The sequence below is a fragment of the Helicoverpa zea genome, chromosome 31 (genome assembly GCF_022581195.2).
Source record: "Helicoverpa zea isolate HzStark_Cry1AcR chromosome 31, ilHelZeax1.1, whole genome shotgun sequence".
NCBI lineage: Eukaryota > Metazoa > Arthropoda > Insecta > Lepidoptera > Noctuidae > Helicoverpa > Helicoverpa zea.
This window is the reverse complement of record NC_061482.1, coordinates 6506320-6525907: the sequence shown is the minus strand read 5'-3', so window position 1 is coordinate 6525907 and position 19588 is coordinate 6506320. Positions and strand designations below refer to the sequence as shown.

General features: G+C 43.6%; 1 protein-coding gene across 13 annotated transcripts in view; it reads left to right on the top strand.

Annotated features, from left to right (window-relative positions):
* Positions 1 to 18534, top strand: part of LOC124644788 (hepatic leukemia factor) — a 118370-nt gene extending 99836 nt beyond the window's left edge. For 6 of the 13 annotated variants that reach the window (XM_047184333.1, XM_047184340.1, XM_047184343.1 and 3 more), the window contains 6 exons: positions 13148 to 13284; positions 13649 to 13844; positions 14302 to 14414; positions 15727 to 15864; positions 16157 to 16297; positions 16445 to 18534. In XM_047184333.1, coding sequence (XP_047040289.1) covers positions 13148 to 13284; positions 13649 to 13844; positions 14302 to 14414; positions 15727 to 15864; positions 16157 to 16243 — 671 coding nt within the window. In that variant the 3' untranslated portion in view covers positions 16244 to 16297; positions 16445 to 18534. Of the gene's footprint in view, positions 1 to 3071; positions 3345 to 13147; positions 13285 to 13648; positions 13845 to 14301; positions 14415 to 15726; positions 15865 to 16156; positions 16298 to 16444 lie in introns of those variants that run through there. The other 7 variants (XM_047184338.1, XM_047184341.1, XM_047184344.1 and 4 more) reach the window with 5 other exon arrangements.
* Positions 18535 to 19588: the final 1054 nt, after the last annotated feature.

The window sequence follows — 19588 nt, the reverse complement described above, 5'->3', positions numbered from 1 at the left end:
TGACGTCACGCGCAGATATTTCTATTGAAAATGTAACTTAGAAAGAAATTCCTAGAAGTGTAGGTTTGATTGATAAACATGATCGTCTTAATGTTTGTATTAGATCCGCGCATGCGCCGTGGAGATCTGAAGAGCTCGTGTAGGCGTCGCCCTTTCAGCAACACTAAGAAACTATGTTGAACTAAGTGTAGCCCGCGGTTTTGCCAGCATTCCGAGGAAATTAGTTGTGATACCGAAATCTTCTTCTTATGAAGTGAACTGCAGATGTAATCACCTATATAGCAAGCCCTAGTGTCTGAATTTTCTCTAAAAAGTAGCCTATATCTTTGTATGATACATAAGCTATATTATTATAGTTTCAAACCAATCCATTCAGTAGTATTTGCATGAGAGGCGCCAACTTTTATCCATGCATCAAAAAAAAACTTTCGCGTTTATAATCATAGTGTGTTCACTGTTCATACTTTCTCTACTCTGGGCTTGTGGCAAATTGCTGCCCAACTGAAAAGGTAACCGTTTACAACGTTAATCTATGATCGTGGGAACTACTCTGCGCATCTGGATAAATATGACAGTACATATAGAGGTAGTATTGAAGGAATTCTTCAAATCGTCCCAGTAGTTTCTGAGATTTGAACGTTCAAACTATTGAGCATAAAATGACGAGCGGAGATTGAAATAACAGAAATCTCCTAAGAAAGTAGAGCGCCAAAATATATGCCTTTTTTGGAATCCGCCCATTTTTGTTAAATCAAAAATCATTGACAGATGTCTTAAGAAACCCGAACGCCTCGTTTAATTCACTGGTAACTGATCGTTTTGTTACTAAGTACGTCGAAAAATTGGTAGAAACGTATTCTATACAAGTTACTATTGTTACATTCACCTACAAAATCTTAAGTGCCTCCGTAAGAGAAACACTCAGCGGGCCAAAAAAAAACAAAAAAAAAATAACGCCCAACACAATTGAAACGTATGTACCATGGCGTACCAAGAGTACCGAGTGTACCATTGTCGGTATGGATTCGTAATTGTACATGAGTTTTATCGAAATCTTAGCTAACTTTAAGTCTTCGTTACTCAGTGGTTAAAACACTAGCCTCTCAAGTAACATGGATGGGTTCGATTCCAGGTCAGCAACCACGGGCCGCGGGATTGTTCGTAAAAGTTATCGCGGCCATGGTGCATAAAAGGCCTACGAAGGAACATGATGGGCTTTAGTCAGTAAAAGTCTGACACTCCCTAGCGCTGCTAACCCACAGCGGGAGTAATATGATGATTTCCAAAAAAAAAAATTGTCAGCAACCACCAATATAAGTTATGTATGTGTTCATTTTAAAGCCTTAATTTCAATTAATATAGATAGTTTAATGAGTCATAGTGATGATACAGTATCTTGTCTGATAAAGGAATTATGACGGTCTTGTGATAGCTGCTTTAATCCTATCTATGTTTAGTAAGATAGGCACAAAAACACTGTCTAAGGACATCTTTATAACTACTAAGAATACGCCACCTTTTTGTTGAAAATATGTCAAATAAACACCGCTGGTACACCAGCTTTCACCTGAAAAATCAGCATTGATATCAGTTCATCTGTTAAGACTGTGTTAGAAAGACACACAAAGCGGTCCAACTAATTAAGGACCTTCGTCTTGCCTAGTTAAAGTAGTCAAAAAGCGATCACATCAAGTAAAGTTATTGTAAACAATCTTGCTCAGTTGATTTGTTGTGAAATTCCTGAAAAAGTGTTAGAAGTGAGTCAACGCCAGCTGGTGGCCGCGAGTAAACACCATTGTATTGCTATCGGCGCACGCGCAACGCCCCTCCCCTCTCGCGACCCGCGTACCAACCCGCTGTGGTCTCAGATTTGATATTATACAAGTAGTTCAGGAAAAATCTGCAATTTTCGAAAATCACCCACACTTCGCTACGTCTTATATTTTGTTTTTGCTGTGTCTTATATGTACCATTCATGAATGAATATCTAGCGATCCGTTATAGCTCAATCAACATCGATTCAATAGGTCCTGATTTTACATACTAGATAGGTAAAAGTAATAGTTGACTTATCAGGTAAATGGGGTTGGCTAGTTCAAATTGCTCCATGTAAAACACCCCAATATAGTCGGAAAATGGCCTATGGCTATGGCAGAATTTGATCTAGATTAAAATATCCACAGTCCTTTGACATGGCATTTCACAAACAAAGGTACGTCAATAATCAAGGATTCATGGAATGAATGACTATATTGCATTCATCCCCGGGAATTGCCGGGCGATATTTGTGCCGTTCAAAAGACTTCAACGCGCGCTTCTGTTTATCCAATGTGAAAGAGGGTTGTATTTCTGGCTATATTATTGTCTGTTTATATGAGGTGCTCCTGTTGTCTTTGGTTAATCAATGTGCATGTGCATATAGGGTGATAGCATGTTAGGGCTAATATCTATGTGTAAGATATGATAACTTGTGTCTATGTTGCGCATCACATTCTCAACTTTGGGTCAGTTGATACATTGAAAATGCTTTAAGAACTTTCTGTGTTTTCTGTATGCATCAACTTAAATGCTATCATAATAGGAAAGAATGCAGTGCCTTTCATCAGATAGTAAATAATGATGTGATCATACAGGTATATCGGGGATTTGATTAATTAGTCATGGAACTTTACTGAAAGATTTGCTCTGGGAAAACTTAAAGCTTTTTCACCGATAACAATATGCGAGTAGTAATTCTATATTGCTTATGAATGAAACTTTTAAAACGGTTACGTGATAATGTTAGCAACACAACGTGCTCGTATAACCCAGTTGTCGGCTTTGTTTACATGCGGCGTGCGACACGTGCACTCTTATGTACACACGACATGCGCCGCGCTCGCGCCAGCAGTCAGCAGCTATCGGCGGCGAGAGTGATCGCGCATCGCGGCTATTATGTCACCGCAATTAAAAACTGTGTATTGCGTGCTCGGAAGTAGTGGCGGCGTGGGGTGGGGGCGCGCGGTAGGGCGCGCGGCGGGGGGCGGCGGCGGGGCGGCCGGCGTGCGGCGCGCCCGCTCGGCAGTCGCGCGCCGCACGCCGCCGCGCACGCACGTCGCGTCTTCCGCGCCCGCCGCGATGAGTGATCACTGAGCGAGCGCGTCCCCGAACGCCTCGACTCGACCCCATGGAGTACCAGCACCAACCCATACAGCCGCTGGGCCCGCCCGCGCCTCCGCCCCAGCTGCTGCCACCCGCGCCGCCGCCGCCGCTACCCTCACTGCCTCAGCTGCAGCACGGCCACGCTCAGGACGACGACCGCTGGAACCAGTACCACATCTGGAGACAACACGTCTTCGTCAACGGTCAGTGAAAACCCGTAGCGCCGATACCTGACCACCAGGAAGCGCGCGCGCACTTTCTCTGCCTCAACATACACCCGCTCAGATTCGTGATTGATGCTGCCCCGGCGCCCGACGTGAGAGAGCCGTGAAAAAAGAGAAAGTGCGCGAGCGTCGATATCAACCGAACTTTTCGGTCGATCGAGAGTTGTTTGTTTCGGCAACGGGACCTTTCACCCGCTGCCAGGTCCCTGGTACAGCTCCTCGTCTCCGCTGGTTGACACGCGTAGCTTTTGTTTTGTTGCTCGCGGGTCACCGTCTGCCGATAACGCGATAACTCGGGATGATCATACCATCAAGGTCTCGACATGCGTCATCCTAATTTCTTAAATATATTTTGTAAGAATTTTGGCAATGTCTGTGTCCCGCAAGTGTGGAGACCCAGTGGTCCAGGAAGCGCCTGGCGCACGTGTCACGACTTGTGTCTGCTGTCTGTTATCGCATTAGGCACGTGTAGTTGTATCGCATTCCGAGAGCGGGACGCCACTCAATGTTTGTATCGCGGACGCTAGTACGCAGTCCGCGTCGCTAGATTCCGATATCGAAGCCAAACGTCTAGCAGTTCGCGGCGGAAGGCACTTCGACCTTAAACCCGATTAGTTCGGAAGGCAGGAAGCCTTAGCACCGCGTGGCCCACGCGCGCTGACCGGAATCCTCCTGCTAATGATATTACAATATTATCTAACTAAAATAAAATAGAAACCCTAAATATGTTGAAGGTATCCATTGGTTTAGCTCATCCGAAATTACGGAAGTGCATGTCAGCTTTTTTCTGTGTTGTAAGGTGCCGAGCAGGAAAACCACCCACTAGTTAATTATTTTTCATAATGGCGGTGGATTTTTACCAGTTGCAAGATGCGTATACAAAGGCATCTACTATGCATAATCTCGTAACAACTCATCTCAAAAAACTATTACTGGTTACCTGGACTCTAAAAACCGTCTATCGTAAATGCCAAGTCTTTGTTCGAATCGTTTCTCATAAATCAAAATGAACTTTCTCAAACACCATCTTACTACGTGCATTACTCCATAAAAATCGGCTGACAACATATTCAAAAGACAACAGTTCCCTTACAATTGTCCACTTAGAAATTCTCGCAAGACATGCAAGAATTTCAAACTACGAGTAGAATAGTTGTGAATTGCACCAAGTGACTGCAACTTTACGTGAATACAGACTCGTACAGTCAAATAAGAAAATATTACATCTTGATATGAGCAGCTGCCAGTTAAAAGTTTTGACTTGCGAGTTTGCGAGTACCAGTTACAAGCGACGCCTTTACATGAGTTTTCTAGCAAACAACTAAACGTCCCTTAATTAACTAAACTTTATGACTATTCTGACATTGTTAAAGCACGCTGTACTTGATTCCAATGTCATTGTAGCTGTTCCACGTGCATCCCAAGGACTTATCATCATCATCATCATCTCAGCCATAGGACGCCCACTGCTGAACATAGGTCTCCCCCTTAGATCTCCACAGAGGACTAATCGCTCCCGGATAAATAGTAATTTATGTCTTTTCTCAGATATCAAATCGCCAGATATACAGATAGATACAAGTTAGTTTCCCATTTATAATTTTTAGGATTTCGGCCAGTCACATGTCTCCATCAGTCAATAGCTTTCAATCACTTAATCATTAATCAGGTCTCAAACAGAAAACCTCTTGCAACTCTAGTGTACTTCATACAACCAAATAACAGTTTTCCAAGCATTCCAATTTTTACTGAACATTCCAGCCACAGAGTTTCATGTACGAAAATAGCGGCAAACACTTAACGATGGTGGTTTGTTTTTAATGCTGACATTTGTTTGAAAACATCTCGACGCTTTCCTTCAATTAACTAGTTCGGTTTTTATTTGAATTTAATTGTTTCTTTGGATGAAATTAGAATTGCTCTCTCTCTCAGAACTGTCTTGTACAGATGCATTGACAGTCATAGAAGGTGCTTTGAAGATACAGCTTATTTGTCAAAGATCAGGTACTACATAGAGATCACTGCACAAACTGCTCTCAAAGCCAAGGATATTGAATACAGCGCAACAGTTCTCAGATAGATAGATCTATATCCATAGTGACGTCATTGATCGTCGCCCCGAAGACCAACAAACAGAAGAGCATCGCATCGGTACGACATTATACCGAAGTGGTTATTCTTAATACTAGTAGGACATTTACACAGCATTTTATTTAAGAACTTTTTTTAAAGAAAGAAAGACCTCTAGGTACGAGAGAAACCAATATTTTCACTTAAAACTTTGTTTAACTTCTTCGGAATATGTAATAGGTTGCAAGAACCTAGCTTTGAAGGAAGATAAGTTATTTTATATAATTCTTCCTAATTTATAATTTCCGGTATTTTCCGGTTTATGGTATTTGCAGAATCGCATGTTGCTTGTTTCTGGGTCAGCGGGATTTAGTGTTTCAACTGAAACATATCCTTTGAATTATATAAACTTACATTTACTTAGATAAATATTAACTTGCATCAAAGAGAATAAATTAAACAAGACTAAAGTAAATACGCATCGCTTTCAGTGGGGATCGGGCCCAAACGTTCAAAGTAAGCCTTTTGACTTGCAGTCTTGCTCATTTATAACTTAAGACCACAGACCCGAATTATATAAATAAAGATTTTTCGGATTCGTCCCAAACTCTATATAGAATGAGGCAGGACAATTCGCAGTTAACTGGGTTTGCTAGTTGTTGTAACGCGATGTTTTTAACTTGAACCACTTAACTTATTTATAGAAATTTTAACTTGACACCAAGTCCTGAGAAACGTACTGCTCTGGATATGCCTTGTTGAAACTCCGACATTCGGAATGAATTTCTCATTTCTTGTTGAGAAAACCTAGAAGTTGGAACTTGAGGATCTTTCTAGATAAGAGTTCAAAGACTCAAGATTCTGGATTAAAAAAGAGCCTCACCCAAGATGAATGCATTTATTACTCGGAGTTAAATACCAAAAGCTTTTATATTTCAATTTCTGGGTATCACGTGAAATTAGGTATATTCTGTACAGATTTACACTTATGAAAAAGATACATAAAGAACCTATTATAGTAGTCGGGTGGTGAAGTTTCATCATGAGGCACGAACACTCAGGCTTGACGTTATTGTGGCAGAACATCAACGGCCTTGCCCACCCAGCGCTTACGATCTGTACCAGATCTTGATCACCAGGCTCTGGCAGCTCAGTGAAGGCCAGGAGTCTGCGGGGGTCACGAGGGGAGAGAGGGGCCCGCGAAACGAGCGCGTCATCGCTCCTCGTATCTTTTTTGATCAATTCGAGCGTGTCCGCGCACACTTTCACTCCGAATATTTGGGAAAAAGTGGCGACCTTTTCACGACTTTCTCCTTGCCCCGCGCCCTGCCTCTCCGCGACCCCTCTCGCTCCCCGCTGACGCCCAGCACGTGCTCTCTTCCGCGTGCGCGTGGGCACCGACCACTTTTACTTTTAAACTTAACAATGTTTTTCTACAAGCGGTCTCGTTGGGAGATTTCTGTTTTTATTAGAAAACAATTTCCTATTCTTGAATTACGGAAAACTTGGTGTCTATTTATATTTTATTTATGTTATGGTGGCTTCCTTTAATTTGACGGAAAATGCTGAAATGTAACGAGTGACTAAGTAATTGCACTGGAGGGTCAGAGACGGTTTTTACTGCTCCGGCTAAATATCCGGGTGGACTCAATACCACATCATAATTTAGTTTATTTATATTCGATTTTGACAGAAAATTATTGAAAATCATGGAAGTCGGTACCGTACATGTTACGCTACTGAAACGTTCACAAATGTAATAGAGATATAGGGAACTATGTATTGCAAATTGTCCACTAATAACGCATTATAATAAGTCGTACCATTACTGATATAATCATGGTAGTAAATAATACACCTTGTTTGAGTGCGTTAGAATAGGCCAACTGGATGTTTATTACGTTGTACGTGACACGATAATTGTACGACTTACGACTATTGTGGCTGCAAACTTGTTATCATTTTAATAATAACTGAAGGCACGCCAACTCATGTGCATATAAGTTGCTAATCGTTCACCTGTTGCATAACGTAGATGCGAGTGTGTCGTCGGAGCAGCCCCCCCCCTCCTCTCCTCCCCCCTCGCCCCGCACGCCGGTGCCCGCGCAGGCTCCACGCCGAGAGTAAAAGTAATCTTCCGGAGTGTTTCCGCATCGGCCTCCTCCCGCGCCCCGCCCCGCCCCCCGCGCTTACACTCGCCCGACACCTTCCGACTTTTACTTTTCCGTCGGCGCACACACACGTGCGCGTGCGCCTCGACACGTTCCATTGATCGATCGCCTCCCTTTGTCGTTTTGTTGCTGACCGATTTGATCACTTTCTATGCTGATGGTGTTTACATGATGTGGGAGAGAGTATTGCATGACCATTTTTCCTTCTGATGAAATAAATATCGTCGCTATGTCGGTAGATTTGTGCGGTTCCAGAAATGCTTGATGAAGTCATGAAATAGTGGCATTTCATGACATCCCAACTTTGTTACGGCCAGTTTTGGGTCTCTAGACTACACTTGACACTAGATTTTTCAACCACGCGGGAGAAAAAGAGCCCACAATCAAATTTTTATTTACTGCTCTGTAATAGTTATATATTTTTTGTTATTTAAAACTATATGAATGTATGTCCATTGTAATCTGTAAATAAAGTAATAATCCTATTTTTTTACTCTTCAAATCATGCCATGAGATGACGTGATAGCTAGCAAATAGACAAAAACGAAAAATTTTGGTATTGGCCGCCCTTATCATTAGCAAGACATATCTCTTAATGCACAGACTAGGAAATATTATTGAAACAAAGTAAAAAACTATACGTACTTGAATAGATAAGTATTTTGCGCGTACAACTGACTGATATCTGGCCAAGGACGGTCAACGGCGCGAGTAGTATAAGATTTATTATATGAATGAAAACTTACGTATTAATGCCATTTAACGAATTTCTGATGCACAAATGAAAACTTTTGACCTTATTTCAGATATGTTCTTGTCTTCGTGACTTTCTGAAGTTTTGCGTCATAACCGACTACGAATATATAAGAGGTTATGATCTGACCGTTTATTGGTGCAGTTGATAGTCCTGTCAGTCAGTACAAAAATGCTATTTTCCCTTGAAAATTGACAGCTTTCAACTACACGAAAGATTTGGTACTCCTTTAACTTAAGATGATGATTAAACGTTGCTGACAATCATTGATTCTCACTTGTTTGTCTCTCAACTTGCGATCACTTCGTTACTTATTGCAAATGTTACAGAATCCTAGGTACCTATCTTCCGTAGCTGTTTATTTGGTTGCACGTTCGTTGTGTTGTTTTATCATCACTCGTGCGCCTCGTAAAAGTTATGGAAATATGCATTTAGACTTCAGGTCACTAATGCCTTTTCTGTTTTGTAATCAAATGCAGGACAGGTTCGTTACACTTATACTTATCTTAAGAGTACCTGTAGATTACTTGATGTGATGGATTCGCAACTACTGCAAACGATGAATTAGGTTAATAGTACGTCTATCGAATAATTAAAAGTATTGTGAACCGCAGTCGTAATAATTGCTAAGAAGCATTATAAGAATGATTCAACAATGGCAGTGTATCATTAAGCGAGCGGAAAGCGCGTCATTTTGAATTTTGAAATTACAACTTTCTCATTCACTTTCGCTCAATTCACACGTTTACGAAAATGATCGCGCGTCGCCGGAAAACGTTGGCTTTCTCCGTTGCGCAAGAACAGCAGCCACTTCCCGCTTGACGGCACCCCGCCCCCCCCCCCCCCCCCTCAACCCCGCCGGGGCAGCTGCCCCCGCCCCGCGAGCAGCCGTGCTCGCTGCTCACGGCACTCCTCACCTATTTTCCGAGTAGGAAATGAGCTTGTTACGCAACAGCAGCTTTCCACCGGTGCCGGCGCAGCATTCCGATCGCGACGCACTGTCGACGCTGCCGCGTGACGTCACACGCGACATACATCCTGGTTAGCACCACTTCTTGCCTCCGCACATGAGAGGTTACTTTGTACCAACGGTTAGAAGGCTTTTTTTGACACTCACATCGAAATATTTTCCTAGACAAAAGTAGAAGATTCGTGTAATAAATCTGTCTCATAATAATGCGGATAAAAGGCATGTTGTATTAGCATGGAGAGTAGGTAATTTGGAGGCACGTCACTTTCTACCGACCGTATCGGAAGAAAGTGAGAGTGCAGGCGTCACCGCGCGGGCGCAGCGCTAAACTGGCCGGTTCGGACACTTTCTCTGATAGGTTAGACGTGCCGAATTCTGCAAATCCTGACCTTTTTCGCCTCAACTTTTTCTTTGTTGCTTTTAGTTGATCTAAATGTGATAGTAAATGTTTATAAGAGACTATGTCTTTTAAATTATTATTGACATAAGAATTGTTGATTCTCAAGAAGGGTAAAGAAGACATAATATAACCTGGGCTACATATGGCTGCATAAGGTTTTGTCTAAGCTTGGCTTCCTGGATAAACGTAGCTATACTAACAACGTGGCCAATATGTTTATGAAGTAACAAACTATTGAATTGTGAGGCAGTATTGTTTTGTCTGGAATAGTTCGGTGTTACTTTCTCTGGGCTCATTGAAAGTAAGAGCGCGCCGACCGCGTCGCCTCTCGGAACTTTTGCTTTGTTTGAACAGCCGGTGTTTCGCCACTACAGAAGGAACATTTTCATCTTCAGATGTTGTGTCCTTCGGTTATCTTATTTAGTATAGGAAATAGAGGAATATTGTATTGCAGTTTTAGTCGAGAAGCTTTAAACTTCAAACTTTAACAAAATCTAATTTTAATCAGCTTCGGGTAAAATTGCATCACCTCTAGGAGTGCACTGCCTCCTCTCCTTCTTCAGTTGCATTGGGTTATTTATCTATGATATAAAACATACCGTTAGATGAAATAATAAGCATCGCAGAAGTCTAAACACTTAATTAGATCATCAAAAGATTCGCGCAAAAAAAGTGTAGTGGATAGCGCAAGAGGGGGGTTAAATTTACATTCGGATGTCATTTGTTTTCGTGTAACAGGAGTCAGAACCCCTAACCAAGCTGTAATAAATGGAAAATGAGGTGAAATAATCAATCATATAAGAGCTGCTATAATTTTCTTGAGAATCCAAACTGTTTCTATGTAATTTCCCACCCTGAATGTACATGTAAAAACAAAAAATATGAGCAATTCCTAATCTAAGCTTACACAAGATCATCTCATACCACACAAGCCTTGTGTTAAAAAGAACGAACTTTAACGGTCAGGTGCATAAGTGGTTGTGTAAGAACTTCTGGTGGGGGGTGCGTGCTCGGCGCGAGGAAAGCGTGGCGCGCGCGCACGTAACTCGCAACTGGGTTACTTCCCGCTTCCTGTATGCGCCTGAGCCTCTTTTTGTGAAGGAAGCAAGCCGCGCGTGCGATTCCCACGACCACCATTGTTTTGGTGGCAGACTGTCGTATGTTGTATGCGAGTTTAGTTTGCGTCGATGGTTTCGATTTAAGTGACAATTGTAGAATCAAATAGATGTTATTAATTTTATTGTGGTAATTTATATTTAGTAGTCTTTGGGGACATCATAAGCCATCCATAAGTCATTATTTATGCGAAAAATTAACTAAGAAAGAAAATTTGTGATTATTCAATCGAGAAAGAGGGATAAAGTATTTTCGATGTTCGTGAAAATATCTTGCAAAACTGTGACTTTTTTCTTATTTTTCAATCCTCTTGAATCTTCTCAAACTATAACCATTTTTGATGATCAAAATTGATTCAAAATTCGCTGCGGAAATATTTAAAGCATTATGTTTGGCCAGGAAATTCTAAAACCCACACAAACTAGTTTTGATTTTACGTTAGCTAATTATACAGCCTGATGAAAATAAAATTATTTACAAAAAGGCGTTCGCGGTAAAAATATTGATTTTATTACATTATATTCGTTTTCCTAGAAGTCGATTTTTATTATCCTTTTATATCTGTCTCCGATTTATCCAAAACCACAGAAACGAAATTGATTTCCTGTCTTCTGTTAGTCACCTTAGTAAGATATAGGTAGTCGTTAAACATACACGTATAAGACGATTTTAGGTTTTCTTAACACATATATTTCTAGAAGTAATGATTGTATAGTTAGACATTATCATATGATTAGATGATATCTGAGCGGTAGTATCGGTTGTCGCATGGATGGCGTGCGGAGTTGCCGCCGCGCGGTATGCTAATGCGCCGGATCGCCTTGAGAGGCCGCGCAGCCTCTCACATACATCTGCTGCTCACACACGTGTCACTAATGTCACGACTCGCTGCACCCGCTGCACCACAGCTCCAGAACTTATAGTACTGTAAAAATCGTCGTGGCCTAGAGGGTATAAAGCATCAACCTCTCATGTATGAGTGCAACTTTACAAAGTTTATATGTACTTTTTAAGTGTTTCTTAGACACCAATGCCTGATAAAAAGGTGAAGGAAAACATCTTAAGAAAACCTGGACTATAAATCTGAAATCATTAAACCGCATTGAGCAAGCGTGGTGATTAATGCTCAATCCTTCTCCGTGTGAGAGGAGGCCTGTGCCCAGCAGTGGGACGATAAAAAAAGGCTGTAACTGTAAAATGTACGGTCGATATAAATATGTGTGACGTTGACGTGACGGCGACTTGTCGCTGCTGGTGGCGAGCCCGCGTAGGCAGCCGGCGCTGGTCACGCGGCCGAGCACGAGCGCACCCCGCGCCCACGCGAGCCGCGACCCGCGCCCCGCCGCTCGCGTGCAAAACAACGTGACCACCCTCCGGCCTTCGCCGCCAGATCAGCTTCTACAAATATACCCCCGGCATACTCCCGCTCACATCACGTTACCTACGTATTTCCGCAACGGACGTCAGCCTTATTTAGGGAATTGTATCTTTATCTGATTATTTTATTAAGTTACGATTTAGATGATAGTAAAACTAAATAGGTATGACCTACATAAGAGTAGAGTCCAAATAATGAATAATCATCATGGAACGTTAATTTTCAAGTTTCAAATGAAAAGGCTTCTTTATGCCACGTACCATAGCAACAACAACTTTACGTATTTAGATGGTATCTTCCTATAAATGTAACTAAAACTGACTAGCTTCATATTATAATACAAACATTTAAAATAAAAACACTAAAGCTGGAGGGTCTTGTCGCTATGGGAACCGTATGCTATGGGCCTACGAGATATGCATGTCACTAGCTATAAAAGTCAAACGTGCCTATCATTTCGTCCCTGACTACAACATCGGAGAGGCGTTCGTTCGTCATGACTCCTGCTCTCGGTAACGTCCGTCAGGCTTGCCCGGCTGGCGGGACCCCCTCACTCCTCGACACTCACACGCGCTCGTCACTCCGACCAGCCACCTTCGAGCGTCCGTGCTTTACGTTCATTTTGTGTTGTGTCCCTCTAATATAATACTTATTTGTATAGTGTTTGTATTGACTGCCAGCGACTTACACACTATTTTTATATTCTGGCCTCGCAATTGTATTATACTGATATAAGATGCAAAATGCTATGTTGATGCCATGCGATTGTTGACGAGCTGTTGAAGCTGTGCGACTGGCTCTGTAGTGTAGCCTCAGCTAGCCCCGGGCCCGCCAGCTGGCCGTGTGCGGTGGTCGGTGCGGGCACCGCACACGCGGCCGCGGGCGCCGGTCACCGGGCTGATGCCCTGTCTTCATTGTTGCAGGCAAGTCGGTGAACAGTAAGGACCCGCTCGAAGACAAGAAAGATGACAGTGACCTGTGGGAGGCGCAAGCTGCCTTCCTCGGCCCGACGCTGTGGGACAAGACGCTGCCCTATGACCCCGATCTCAAGGTACAAGAAGTCAGTACTGCTACTTTATTACCTACTGCGTGTTGCGTGTCGTGTGCGTCTCTCACCGGCTTCCTAACCGCCGCTGCGTGCTGCCCGCACTAGGTAATAGAGTCGCTAGCTTACCGCCCCTCCCTGTCCAGCCCGCTCCACCCAGTCCATTCACTTCTACGCTTCCACCCCAGTGTCGTTCGATTGATCATATCGTATATTAAGTTTATATGCAAATTATGACTTATTTGATTGATGACCAGCCTAGCGAATATGCTCAGCGCGAATTGTGTATTCCCTGTATGTGAGTGGAGTGCGTAGCGGTGCGCAGTGCGCAGTGCGCGCGGTGCGCCGGGCGCGAAGCTGACGCGAACTTCTGTTGCAGTATGCGGACCTAGACGAGTTCCTGTCGGAGAATGGCATGTCGGGCGAGGGCCTGGGCGGCGCGCACCTGGGCGGCTCGGCGTTCGGCCCCGCGCTGGGCCTGCAGGCGCCGGTCACAAAGCGCGAGCGCTCGCCCTCGCCCTCCGACTGCATGAGCCCCGACACCATCAACCCGCCGCTCTCACCCGCCGACTCTAGTACGTACTCATCTTATTACATCCATCAAGTTTTCATTCGTAGCAAATTTATTTTATATATCTCTCGCTTACATCTCTGTCTTGAAAAAGGACTAGACGCACCCAGAAAGACGTCTATGACCGCTTCAGGGTTTCATTTAAATCGGGTTAGTTATTTGGTATCGACAGTTTGAGTTATCTCCTCAGGCAAAAGAACTAAGTATTCATCAAAACGGTTCTCGGGAGTATATTACAGAGTTTAATATTGTCTACGATGATTATCAACAGAGTAGTAAAAAACCATGTCATCGTAAATCCAGCAAGAATAGACGTAATTGGTTGATCGAATAACAAAAGGCAATCATTTGCATTCGAGTGGTAATTGATTGCAGATTGAAAATCGACGTAGCGATGTAAACCGCGAAAATTGGACTTGGATATGTTTCTGAGTTACTCATAGCGATTTTTATGATTCCAGCGTTCTCGATGGCGTCATCGGGACGTGACTTCGATCCCCGGACGCGTGCTTTCTCCGATGAGGAGCTAAAGCCGCAGCCGATGATCAAGAAGTCCCGGAAACAGGTAAATGATGTTAGTGCGCTGATCATTCCTAGCGGCATGCTGCGATCCGCCTGCGGGTGTGGCGCACACAGACACACACACACACATACATAGCACATAGGTTGCCTGCACAGTGGTTACTTTGTACGCCTTTGCCATCGGCACGTGGTGTTGGGACTGATGCACTGGTGCTTCGTTAATACTTCGGAGGTCACAATTGATAAACAGGGTTACACACTAACTTGGGATACCAAACCAATTTCTTCATTAGTGACGCCCATTTACTATCACTTATTACGATTGTTTTTTTTACATGATCTACTTAGTTGACAATAGACACACATTTGTACGAATACAGCAAAATATTAATAAAATAAAAATACAATGAACAAAATTGCGCGAATAACATAATAACTACATAATTATGTCACTTCTTTCCTGCCTGTTTTGAAAGAGAATAGAATTACATCGTATAATTTCTTGTAATGACATGGCCAACACATTGTAACTTAATGAAAAGGAGACAGACGTTTCTGTCTAATACAGACACACACACATACACACATATGCACACACAAGCGCACACGCTTACTGGACAGTAGTTAGCGCGAGCACTGCGAGCACACACACACAAACACAATGCTTCCTAACGCCTCCACTGTCACTATTAACCGCGGCGGCGTCGTCGTCCGCGCATCTTATGCTTCTATTTCTTTATTTAACTTTATGCTCCTTACTAATTTGTGGAATTGAAAATAATAGATGGGTATATACAGTATCGAAGTTTATCATGAATTGGAACAGCACTTATGATGCAGTCACCCCTTGTAAAGCGCGATAAAGTTAATCAATTTTCACCATGTTTGTACCCATCTCAAAAGCTTATCAGGATCGTCAACTCTACCTATTTCTTGGTACTTATAAGTCTTAAAAATATGAACTAAACCAGTTCACATAGAGTAAACTTCAGCAGCAGCAAATTAAGTTTAATTGTTACATTCGAATTGCCTCCGCACTGTGACACTGTTGAGTTGACTTCCCTAGCTTAAGCTTCCTATTAATAAGAGTCCAATGCAAACTGTAAATAAGATTCACTTGGACTGCTCCTTCATCTGCTCCTACTTGTAAATATGCGAAGTTCTGGGAAAGGCCGGTCGGCGGCCACATTCCTGACGGACGGCATATTGCTCGTAGTAGTGGCTCGTGCGCCCTCGAGGCCTCGTGGGCCGCATGCGAGCGCGGCGCACTGGGCGACAGTGCGCGCGGCGACGAGCCTCACAGCCGGGTGAAGGGGGGGTTGGGTGGGGCGCGCGTGCTAACCTCATATCACCGTCGTCGCCAGTTCGTGCCCGATGACCTGAAAGACGACAAGTACTGGGCGCGTCGGCGGAAGAACAACATGGCGGCGAAGCGATCCCGCGACGCGCGCCGCATGAAGGAGAACCAGATCGCGATGCGGGCAGGATATCTTGAGAAAGAGGTCAGTGCCTGCTTGTACATATAACGAAACTGATGCAACACTTCGATTAGGTACCGAAGTGAAAACACCATCGATACAAAAATATCGGATCCAATCATAAATGAGAATTGCACCGTTACTATGAATGCGACCAGCGTGTTAGAATATGCCCCTAATCGTTTACGGTACGAAGAGGTATTTGCTATGAAGATGGAAATCTATCTATTTAACATTTTTGTACATTGATAGACTTTCAACAGGCTTACTTATTGTATACCTACTTATAGTGTAATAATGATGTCGATATTTTCAGAATATGGGCTTGAGGCAAGAGGTGGAGCTACTTAAGAAGGAAAATCACATCCTGCGAGAGAAGCTCTCGAAGTACGCGGATGTATAGGCGGCCCGCGCCCCTCCTCCACCACCCGCATAGCACAAACACGCCACACGACACGTAAGCATCCAATACTTAGTTATCTCAAAAACCCAACGAGCTCATCAAAGATGTCAGACTCATTTAAAGAAGAATACTAATTTGGACTTTGACTAATGAACCTGAGTTGAGTGAACACATTGAGTAATTGGGACGTTGATGTTGCAGGTCGCGGGCGCTCGCCAGCGCACGCGCTCCCGGCGCCGCCGGTCGGGCAGCCCCGCGCCCCGCGCCCCGCGCCGCCCGCGCCCCACCTGCTGCTCGTTCATTTCCCCAGTGGGCTGCTCTGGTCGTAAGCTCATCGAATGCTGCGGGATCGCCGCGACCATCTCTCTCCATCAGCTGTCGTCCATGTTAACACGTTAAGAACGATTGTGTAGCTATTCGATGATCTCGTCGATCAACTCTGTAACTTGTTCGACTAGTAGGTTTAATTGATACTGCAGTTACCGTAAGTTTATCTACTTAGTTTAATAGGAGAATCTTAACCAAAGTTCCGTTCGAGCTCTGATCTATCGTCGTCTCTAATTCCTTCACTCGGATTCAGTCCGACACTCAACAGGGTTAGTCAACGACGTACGGACCAAATTTATGAAAAATTGTAATTTTTTGAACGGTATTTGTGAGCCGTCCCGAGCGTGCGCCGGGCCCGTCCGCGGCGCTGTCCGACCGAGTGCGGACTATTGTAATAAGTTAATGTTGTTGAATATTTATGTATACCGGCCACGGCGGCGGTCGCGTGTTTGCTCAAGTGGCTCGCGTACGCATGCGCAAGTGTAGTGGCTGCGTCTGTATATAGATAGTTTTAATAGGGCCCCGAGCCGGCCCCGGGCACTCGAACCTACTCGAAATCTGTATTATAAACATTGCTGTTGTAAACTCTGACCTTGTCCGTCCCTCACCTCCAAACGTTGTACAACCCGCGGTGCGCCGCTCCTGGCGACGTGTCCGGGGCCCGCGCCCCGCGCCCCCCGCGCCCCGCCGCGCCCGCGCCGGGCGGGGCGCGGGCCGCTCGCGCTCGCGGGTCTCTCACTTCTAGCTCGCTTGTAGGACTGCTCCCGATGAGATTAGCTCCTGCCGGGGACGGGGTCGCTCCTCGTGCCCCTCAGTACCTTCTGTCGATTCAGTAGTGAGCGAACACTAGTTTCGTTTCAAATTTACTTAGTGAATAGTTTAAGTAGTATGTAGTTTCCGTAGCGTAGTTGTCATTAGTCTATTTTTGTTATGGCTGTAGATGTTAATGTTTTTGAAAGTTTATATTTTTTTTAGTTGTAAAGAGACTCGCATTAATGTATCGGTTGGGTAGAACCCACGGACAGGTTGTTTGAGCGGGAGCCTCGCGCGCCGCCGCGACTTACGCACTGACCACGTCACCTGGACGTTTCCCCCGCACTCTATTTGACTCGTGCTAATGTTATAATATATTTTTGTAGGTTTTTGTCGTTGATAAATAAGTCAATTGAATGTTTATTGAATTGAAAGAAAATTAATGTTTATAAACTAAGACTAAGAAGTTGTTGCATTTGAAAGTATTTTATGGATACAAAGCGAGAACAATAAAATGTTTTTTCTATAAAAGTTTACATGTGAGGGTTTCTATACATAGGTGTGACGGTTGAACTTTGAAATGCACTGTTTCATATCAAGCGATGTTATTGTAATAAAACTTAATATTTAACGGCCGCGCCCCGCGGCATTTGATATTCCATCTTGTTTGTTAAAAAATATACATTGAATTTGCAATATTCTGTATAAATGGTACCTATACATACATCATAATATACTTGTTTCTCCGAAATTGTAACATGGATATAATAATGTAATAATATTAAGGTATCGTGATAAGATGGAGTCGTATGTAAGAACACGCATGGTGAGGACAGCCGAGCGCGCGGCGCCTCTGTGCTTCTTATTATTTATTTATTTTGTTATGGTACGCGCCCTCGCTGAGAGGCTACTTGTTTGTTTTGGAATTGTCTGCAACAACATAAAACCATATTGTTTTTCATGTACGAGTAGTATTTTGTTTGAAGTTAATTTATATATGGTTCTATGGATTGAAAATAAACGTTAATTGTTGTATTTATATTTAGTTTGATTTGTGCGTGTGAGTGGCGTGCGAGTCGCGTGTAGTGGCGCAGTGGCACGCATCACTCTACTACTCACGGCCTCTAGTGATCGTAATCAACCGCTCTGATACGTTGTCTCCATCGGTGTTTTATGTACCTAAATAAATCGTCGATAAATTACCTTGCACAGCTCACGAGTTTTCATTCTCCTCTCCTACACTGTGTATCGACTACTGCTTAAAAGCTACACAAAGAGAACAAACCTGTTGGTTACTTAGTAACATATATTTAGGTTCTAGATTTTCTATAGTTTTCTGTCCCTTGAAACTCTATGTGCAATAATAACTGGTCCAGAAAACATATGCCGAGATAATTAGGAGTCTAGGGTTTTGAGATAACTATTAAAAAGGATTTGATACATAGACGGACTTTCTAGTAGCAATTTTACTCAACCATTACTAATACCTATAATATAAAAATGAATCGCAAAATGTGTTGGTAAGCGCATAACTCAACAACGCCTGGACCAATTTGGCTAATTCTTTTTTTGTTGTGTTTGTTATTGTCAGGAGAAGGTTCTTATGAAAAAAAAATAGGGTAAAGTAGAGAAGTCAGTTGACGGGAGCGAAGCCGCGGGCAAAAGCTAGTTATAAATACAAAAGTAACTGAGTCCGATAGTTGCGTCATGATGTATGCTTGCCCTGTGTTCGCACAGGCAAGCCATCGCCGCCTTCACAGAATGCAGGCCCTTCAAAACCGTGCTTTACGGAAAATCACAGGAGCTCCCTATTATGTTCGAAATGAGATTCTTCATCTCGACTTAAAAATCCCTACCATCCGCCAGTATATGAAGCGTGCCGCCATACGGTACTTCGAACGCGCTGAGAAACACGATAACTCACTTATCGTGTCAGCCAGTAATTATACTCCCTCCCGCATCAGTAGGATTCGCCGCCCTAGGCATGCCCTTCTAGAACCTGACGATGAGATAACTGTCCTCCAAGAGAGTAGTAAACTCACTAGCACCCTACACAAACACAAACCGCGTTCGTACAAACCTCGCCGCCGAGGTCCGCCGCGACGTCCCGTTCTCTGTCCTCCCGACCCTTGCTCATCGAGCCAGCCCGCGAGCTGAGCCAGTAGCTTTAAATTCCCCATTTAATAATAATGATCATATGATCCAGCCTGTCCCTTTGCTGCCTCCCCAGCGACGCCCTAAGCCGAGGTCCGACCCCACAGGGGG